General features: G+C 43.7%; 1 protein-coding gene across 1 annotated transcript; it reads left to right on the top strand.

Annotated features, from left to right (window-relative positions):
* Positions 1-807: 807 nt before the first annotated feature.
* On the top strand, positions 808-9117 carry gpr4 (G protein-coupled receptor 4). The gene is made up of 3 exons (XM_079514075.1): positions 808-949; positions 2566-2830; positions 5796-9117. Exons 1-3 carry the CDS (start codon positions 821-823, stop codon positions 6527-6529), a joined length of 1128 nt encoding a protein of 375 aa, XP_079370201.1. The 5' UTR covers positions 808-820; the 3' UTR covers positions 6530-9117.
* Positions 9118-9461: the final 344 nt, after the last annotated feature.

The raw sequence follows: 9461 nt of genomic DNA, 5'->3' as shown, positions 1-9461 counted from the left end.
CCTAGAGCTGTCTCTCACACACACACACACACACACACATTACACACACACACACACACACACACACACACACACACACACACACACACACACACACACACACACACACAGACACAGGCCACACAGAGTGCGGCAGACCTGGCCGAAGCACTATTCTCTAAAAGATTAATGAGGTCCTGTCCAGGGCCAGAAGGCCTGGCTTTCAGTCGATAAGGCAGCTTTCATTTCACTACCTTTTATCCCCCGAGCTCCTCCTCCTCCTCCTCTCTTCCTGCATATTTTTGAGGGACACGCGGCAGCCAGCTGGCTTTTTGTTTTGTTTTGTTTTCCTTTCTTATTTTTTCTTTTCTTTTCTTAAACCATGCCGTGAGACGCACAGAACAGATTGTGACACATGGAACTGGCCAGGTGAAAAAGGGGCCGTCCTTTTCCCCGGGGGGGAAACGAGGCGGAACAATGAATGGCCCCGCCCACTCCCTGCCCATTATCAGTCCAGGAAATGCCACTGACGTTTTCCGCCGCTGTCGTCGTCATTCCACTCCCGCGGCGGCCATGTTGGATTGTCGTGTGACAGAGAAGGGCTGTCTACCAGAGGCCAGGATTTGGAATGTGGTGAAACAAGGAAGGAGAGGGCGGAGCTAAGAGTAGCTCAACAGCTACACACGTGCACGCACGCGCGCGCGCACACACACACACACACACACACACACACACACACACACACACACACACACACACACACACACACACACACACACACACACACACACACACACACACACGCACACACGCACACATACAAAACCCCCATTCCGAGACAATGTGTAACATCTCATTCTGTAATGTGGACAGCAAAGTGGACCAGTACTTTCAGCCCACGCTGTACATCATAGTTATGGTCCTGGGCCTGCCCACCAACTGCATGGCCCTGTGGGCTGCATACATGCAGGTGAGGATACCGACGCTACACACACACACACACACACACACACACACACACACACACACACACACACACACACACACACACACACACACACACACACACACACACACACACACACACACCTGTATGTTTTGGACAGTCATACAGTATGAGGTTTCCACCTCAATATGATATGATAATATAGAGTTTGAGACCAGTGGTCTCCCAGTCCCAAATTGAAATTCAATTGGCTGCGGATCCCCATTTGAAAGGGTTTTCTGCCAGGGTCCCCCATAAGAGAACACATGTTAACATGTACAAACGTCTTTCTAAAATAGCAGATCTACAAGCCCACAACGCATTGCATCATGACACGGCTAATGTGCTATGTGAGCTTGTAGATCGGCTATTTTCAAACAGCCCAAAGAAAAAAATAGGGCTTAAGTGTTTAAATTTACAAGTCGGTAACTCTGACAGTATACAAATGGAATGGACCGTAACAGGTCCATTTGGTTCCATTTGTATACTTTCTGAGTTAAGGGGAGACCTTGAAATGTAAACGTTTGAGGCCATTAGTGTAAAACAGTGGTTTTCAACCAGTAGTCCGGGGACCAGTGTTGTTGAAAAAATGTGACTAAACTAAGTGAAAACTATTCAAGAGACTATGACTAAAACTAAAATCAAAATCTGCTGCCAAAAACAACACTGCCGGGGACCACCAGTGGTCCTTGATTCCCCACCTAAATGATGGAGAGTTGGTAACCAAATGGACCCTTTGGGCCCTATTTTGTGTGTCTTAAGTACCAGGTCTTATTACTTAACTTAAGACCTGGAGGCGTGGTCAATGCCATTTGGCTATTCTGAGTGGCCAAACATCATTGACCATGCCTCCAGGTCTTAAGTTAAGTCATAAGACCTGGTTACTTAAGACACACAAAATAGGGCCCTTTAACTCTTGAGAGCATAAAATGAAACCACACTCTCAAGAGTTAAATTATCATTAACCCATTCTGGGCGGGAACCCCTCTTGGTGTTTCAAGCATTCTGTTCTACTTTAGCTATTGAAAAATAGCAGATCTACAAGCTTGTAGGTCTGCTATTTTTGAAAAGTCGTGAAAATCTGGCGCAAATCTTTGAATATATATTTCAGAGCGAACATTTTTAACTAAAATATTGGCTTCTGGGGGGTCCCTGAAACTACATATTTTGAGATGGGGGTCCGTGGCCCAATAGAGATAATTCTGGGGGTCCTTGACATGAAAAAGGTTGAGGACCACTGACATAGAAACATGGGCTTTACAGAAAAATGTTAGGATTTAGAAGGCAATTTTAGAACCTGATCTCAGGTCAAAATGGGTTAAACATCTGCATTAATGTACAAGAAGTCTACACAATTAGAGAATGTAGAATAGTTATTTTGATCAACGTTTGCCTGTTATCTCTCATAATGGTACCAACATCAATAGAGCATGGATTTGTGGACCAATTGTATCCAACGACAATGTTCAACATGTGAGGCTAAATCGCATCACATGGCTCAAATTCCGACTAAATAATGGGTCTTGGTGTGAAAAGGGTTGAAAAAAACGACAGGATAATTAAAAAAATGACCGTCCTTCCTCCCGTCCGTCACTGTCCAGGTGCGGCAGCACAACGAGCTGGGCATCTACCTGATGAACCTGTCGGTGGCCGACCTCCTCTACATCACCACGCTGCCGCTGTGGATCGACTACTTCATGCAGCGCGACGACTGGAGCCACGGCCAGGAGAGCTGCAAGCTGTTCGGCTTCATCTTCTACACCAACATCTACGTCAGCATCGCATTCCTCTGCTGCATATCTCTAGACAGATACCTCGCCGTGGCTCACCCGCTGCGCTTTGCCAAGGTCCGCAGAGTCAGGACAGGTACAAGATATGATGAGATGATGCGATGAGATGAGATGAGACGAGATGAGACGAGATTGCATGCGAGGTTGTTGTAATTATGACATGAAAGCAACAAGGAATTTGTCTCTGCGAGGTTGCGGCACTGAATAATGACACGAAATATTTATGTAAGTGTAGGTTAGTGATATAATTCCAAACTGCATATATATTTACACATATCGTTGCTGTCGGGCAGAAATCTCCATATTTTATTATTGTTGTTGTTTTTTTTGTTGTTTCGTAAATTAATGTCCTACTTCCTACAGAAGCATCAAAAGTAGCAGATCTACAAGCTCGAAATGCGGTACAAAGCGACACATTTTGAACTTGTAGATCTGCTACATTGCTGTTTGAATCCTGAAAAGTAGATCATTTGAACATAATGAGGTTTGCACCCGACAGAGATGATATCAGCCTGATAACCTAGAATAAGGGGGTTGTAATGGATCGTTTCTCCAAAGCTGATACCAAGAACTGTATGTTAATATAGGCTACATTATACAACCTCAATTTTCTTTAACCTTTTACAACCTTTTACAATAATAAAAATTATTTGCAGGACGATACAGGAGCAGATTTATTTAAGAAGCAACATTTCGGTTACTTATGACAGGTCATCAACCGTTTACATTTTATATATATATTTGTATTATTATTTCTTTTTTTTTCAAAGGAGACCAACTAAGGATGTAAGTCAATCCTGTGTACTCAAAAGCAATGGCTTGATTGATATTTCCAGTATGATATTCAGACATGGGACTAACCCAAAGTCCTACAAGTGCAACACACTCTAGTGACAAGTCTTACTCTAGTGACGAGTTGGTGCAACACTCTAGTTTATTTATATACCTTTATTGAAAGGATAAACCCCTTGAGATGTCACATCTCATTTTAGAGGGGGTCCTCAACACAAATGAACAGTACATACAATACATACGGTACAACAACAGTACGTCCATATATACACACAAAACAAAACAGAACAAAACAAAAGCTCTCCCAAAGATAGCCACTCCCATCCCACCAATTCAACCCATAAATAGCAGAGTTCTTGTGGAAAAAACTGCATACTCAAAGCACAATAGAACCATGAAAATGAGCAGAGTACATACATGCGGTACCAATAAGAAAATATAATAATAATAAGCAGAGCTAATAATAATAAGCAGAGTATACATGCATGTAGGAGAAAGAGGCAGCACATAGTTTGTTGTGAGAAGACAATGCAGCCCAAGAGAGATTAACGAGATTAGAAGCATGAGCACTGTGTTGAAAGATGAGTAAAAAACGATTCTTTAAATACATTGAAAGAGGTGATGGATCAACATTGAAGCAACATTTCGGTTACTTATGACAGGTCATCAACCTTTTACATTTTATATATTTGTATTATTATTTCTTTTTTTTCAAAGGAGACCAACTAAGGATGTAAGTCAATCCTGTGTACTCAAAATCAATGGCTTGATTGATATTTCTAGTATGATATTCAGACATGGGACTAACCCAAAGTCCTACAAGTGCAACACACTCTAGTGACAAGTCATACTCTAGTGACGAGTTGGTGCAACACTCTAGTTTATTTATATACCTTTATTGAAAGGATAAACCCCTTGTTGAAAGATGAGTAAAAAACGATTCTTTAAATACATTGAAAGAGGTGATGGATCTAAGTGAACTTGGTAATTCGTTCCAATCAGATGGTGCTTTAAATTTGAAATAGTGACGAGTTGGTGCGACATCTATTCCCTGGCCCTGTCACCACATTTCCTGACACTGTCACAATATTTTCCTGACCCTGTCATACAATGTTTCAATGCTCCCGGTAGTCCCACCCACACTGGAATGCAGAAGTGCCTTTCTCACTAGTCCCAACTCTTAGGTTGCCACTAGAGCACTGCATCGGGATTAGGCGGCCACAAACATCGTGTGTCCCGCAAAATTCCACACTGTCCCACAATGAGATGGATATAGCCCACCTGAGGCAAGTGTGGTTGTGCTTTATTTTAGCTTGACACGGACACGTTTATCTAAAATTTAGATAAATTCTAAATGTATCTAAATGCAGGGAATGTAATTTCAGGTGCAGGTATGTGCATAATGCATCTATTTAATAACCTACTGTCAATCAGTAAATCTAGCCGAGCCCAATGTGTCACTGTCCGTGGTGCTTTAATTCAATTCTATTTCAATTCAATTCAATTGTATTAAAGTGTCAAATCACAACAAGTTGTCTCAAGACAAGTCTATAATAGCGACAAAGCTCTGTTTGTCTTTGCTAACCGACAGAGATCCCACCCAGAGCAAGCAACATTGCAACAGTGGTAACGAAAAACTCCCCCTTGAGGAAGAAACGTCAAGCAGAACCCGACTCTAGGGTGGGCGGCTATCTGCCTCGACCGTGTAATGCTGTCTCTGTGACTGTGTCTGTCTCTGTGTCTCTCACGCGTCCGCTCTCTCTCTCAATCTGCATTGTTTGTTTGTTTTGTTTTTGGGTCCCAAAGGAAATATTACAGGATTTTGCAGTACTAGTAGACAGTAAAATTGAGGGATTATGTAGGACTAACTTGCACTTGCACTTGTGGCGGTGGGAGCGGAAGGCCAAAATGAACTGGGGACTGTCAGAAATGAAAACATTGCGGGTGCAGGCTCTCCCTTACCCTCGTTTGAGCCAATTACAAGCCGTTTCAGGTGAAGTCTTCCCCAGCCATCCTGGGAAACACAAAATCCCGTGCAGTGCACTGGCAATTTCCTGTGGCAAAATGTCGTTGGGGGAGTTTCACTTGCGAATAGCTTGCTGTTTTTAGTAATTTATTTTAGCTGTGAACGAGGACCCAGATTTGGGTCGTCCACCACCAAACTCACACAAACCCACTTCATGTACAGTATGTCGCGCAGAAAGTATACACTATGCATTCTAACCCAGATCTCCTCTCCTCTCCTCCAGCCGTCATCATCAGTGCGATGGTATGGATCATTGAGATCGTTGCCAACTCCGCCCCACTCTTCCACAACGAGCTCTTCCAGGACCGCTTTAATCACACCTTCTGCTTTGAGAAGTACCCCATGCAGGAGTGGGTGGCCGGGATGAACCTGTACAGGACGTTCTTCGGCTTCCTGGCCCCCTGGACAGCCATGCTGGTGGCGTACCGGGGCATACTGGCCGCGGTGCGCTGCAACGCCGCCACGGAGCAGCAGGAGAAGGCCAAAATCAAGCGGCTAGCGCTCAGCCTCATCCTGATCGTGCTGCTCTGCTTCGGCCCGTACCACGTGCTCCTGCTCTGGCGGAGCGTGCTCTTCCTGAACAAGCCGTGCGACTGCGGCGCGGAGGAGAAACTCTTCGCGGCGTATCACGTCTCGCTGGCGCTCACCAGCCTCAACTGCGTGGCCGACCCCATCCTGTACTGCTTCGTCAACGAGGGCGCCAGGCACGACGTGGGCCGGGCGCTCTCGGCGCTGCTGACTTCCGCCTGCCGCCGCGGCTGCTCCTCGTCCACCGCCGCCTCGTCGTCGCACGCCGACATCCTCAACGGCGGCTCGGTCACCATGGAGACGCCGCTGTCGACCAAGAAGCACCAGTGTGTGTACGGCGACGGAGGGAAGACGAGCAATTACAAGACTGAGCTGGTGGCTCTGAAGGAGGAGTGTCTACAGATGACCATCCTCAGCGTGAAGACGTGACCTGGCTTGAGGACTGCATAGCTATACTGGGTACGGTGATGGCACTGATGTGGCCATGCAGGACTAGGGGGGGCGTCCAGATCCTGTGTACAGGCAGCTCAGTGTGCAGAGATCGGGGTTCATCCACCCTGGGGCCAGCCATGTTAATAAGATATGACACTCAAGGCGCTGTGTAGTGCATTGGGTAGTAGCATTGGTGAGGTGGGACATGTTATCCAGTCACAGAATTTGAAAGAAGAATGGGAGTTATAAAACACAACTCTGCACTGAGAAGACAGTTATTATGATGCCTTGCTGCCGTACACAGTGGGGCTGTCACACATCCTGCTGTAACAGGAGACAACAACAATGGATGGGATCACGTTCCTATTCATATTCATATTGCACGACTGCATTGTCAGTGGCTAGGTATCGCTATGATCCTCTAGGAACACAAGAATTCTCACTTGAATTAATTGCCTTTGAGGATTGGCCACAGGTATAGAGTCTGGAATATGTGACAGAAATGGAACATGTGGCTGGTCAAACCCTCATTGTAACTACCCGAAAAAAGATGACACTTCATCCTTGTTTTTTCCTTTCTTCTTTTATTGAGGGAAAGATAAAACCCTGTGAAGTACCTCAGCTATTAGACTAGGATAGCTAGAAAAGAATGGTAGAGTAAAAGTGTCCCTTGAGCCCTGTATTTCATTGTAACCCAGAGACCACATAACGTTGAGACATTGTCCAGCATGAGGAGACAATACTGTATACTTCACTACATCACAGTCAATTGGAGAAAATCCCAGGAATCATTGTCATAATAATATGGTGAATATTTCATTTTGGAATGAAACTCTATACCCTATACATGTTTGATGCACACCTCAGGGCCAGTGAGGATCAGTGACAACAAACAGCACTGCATTCTAAATGTGGCAGCAATCGTTACACAGTACAATCCAATGCTACTCTCAGCGAAGTTATTTAATGTGTAGAGCGAAAACAGAAAAGTCACTGGTGTAGAGCCCTTAGGCAATCTGGTCAGTTAGGTTTAAGTGGTTGTGTGTGTTGATAATGCCAATTTGGCTTCATTTCTACACTCTCTGAGTTACAAATTGATAACACAGGATTTGACTGTGTACAGATATTAATTTATTTAATATGACAGAGATGTCTTCTATTTAGAGCTGGCCACTGCGTTCGTATTTCAACTTCCATGAATTGTGATAACAGAACTTCCAGCGTTGCAGAGCTCTGCAGGCTCTCATCTACGAAGGGTCTTATACTGTTACCTGTTTACATTCCACTATCAGACAGATGCCTTCTAACTTAAACTATTGGAATCTCTAGTGGGTCTTGCCATTTTTACATGTTTGGTTATTTGTCTTCACTATACACTTGCCACAGTGTGGCGAAGAATTGTTCTCATTTTAACCTAAAAAAAAAAGTCATGTCAAATCCGGTTCCACTGAGATCTTAATGCCTGTTTCTTAATGCATGTACTAAGTGAGTAAGTGACATAAAAAGGTTACTTTAGGTCAACCGAAGAACAGATTCTATGAATTTCAACAACTGGCATGTATGAAATATACTGTACTGTACTGTACTGTAACAATCCAGACTGTAAATTGTGACCATTTTATCATCCAAGGGTTTAAATCCCTGAATCATTTTGTAATGTGCCACTTTTCTTTTGTTTCAAATAGAGGAGATCTCATTGGCAATTACAAGCTGATAACGCGTCGCTTCGGGACACGTTTCGAGCTTGTGGATCAGCTACTTTTGATGCTTTTGTGCGACGCTGTAGTATGATCACGTAGGGTGTTAATTTACAGAAAGAAATACTATAAAAAAATATATATATATGGAGATAAGAGATTTCTGCCTGACATCCTAAAACCAAAGCCAGTGAGTGCTGGGACTGCACAGTGGGACAGTAGATGTGCAACAGCATGGTGAAGCCATTTTGGCAGTTGTATATTGTTGCTATTGTTGAAACCTCCTATCTCCATATTCAAACTTTTTGTGTTTTTTTCTCCATGAATTTAACGTCCTACTTGATCATACACAAAAGCATCAAAAGCAGCAGATCCGCAAGTGCGAAACACAGTGCGAATCGACTTGTTTTGAGCTTGTCGGTCTTCTACTTTTGAATTTGAATACTGAAAAGTAACAGTTTTGTACATATGAGGTTTCCATCTGGCCGACAGAGACAATATAAAGTACAGCGTGTCTTTCTGACGGTTACTGTACATGCCATGGTAACTTATGCTCTAGGTGTTTTGAAACAAAAAAAATAAACACACACTGTGTCGGAAGAAATCTTTCCAATAAGGAAAAAAAGGAGTGTTTGTTATCTCATTGAGAGCCATTTATATTTTTTAAATAGTCGTTTGTAGAAAAGTGTCCTTTTGCACACCTACAGAGGCAGGTGCGTCGGAGCTGGCAACCAGTGCGAATAATGAGAGAACGGAGGTCCCGCAGACTGTCCTCACTTTAACAGTAGTTTATTAGGCTACTGAGAGTTACAACGTTTCGGTCTCACAACCTTCATCTGTTATCTCACTGAGAGTTATGTTTCGGTCTCAGACCAAACGACTTAAATAGTCGTTTAACCCATTTTGGGCGGGAACCCCTTTTGGTGTTAGCATTATGTTATGCTTTAGCTATTGAAAAATAGCAGATCTACAAGCTCATAGCGCGCCACCAAGTGGCGCGCTACGAGCTTGTAGGTCTGCTATTTTTGAAAAATCAAAGACATTTTTAGAATCTGATCTCAGGTCAAAATGGGTTAAAAAGGTCCTTCTGTCCACTTAATGGACAGGTGCGTATAGAAGTGGACATTCTATGCGTGAGACAGGAAATAATATATCCTGTTCACGGTCTTCACTTATACAGCCAAAATCTGGGTCGTACTGACCTTCATTTTTCCACCCTATTCTGAATCCCA

This window comes from Electrona antarctica (genome assembly GCF_951216825.1).
Source record: "Electrona antarctica genome assembly, chromosome: 11".
Classification (NCBI taxonomy): Eukaryota; Metazoa; Chordata; class Actinopteri; order Myctophiformes; family Myctophidae; genus Electrona; species Electrona antarctica.
Note: the sequence above shows the minus strand (reverse complement) of the source record. Positions and strands in the feature narration are given on the sequence as shown.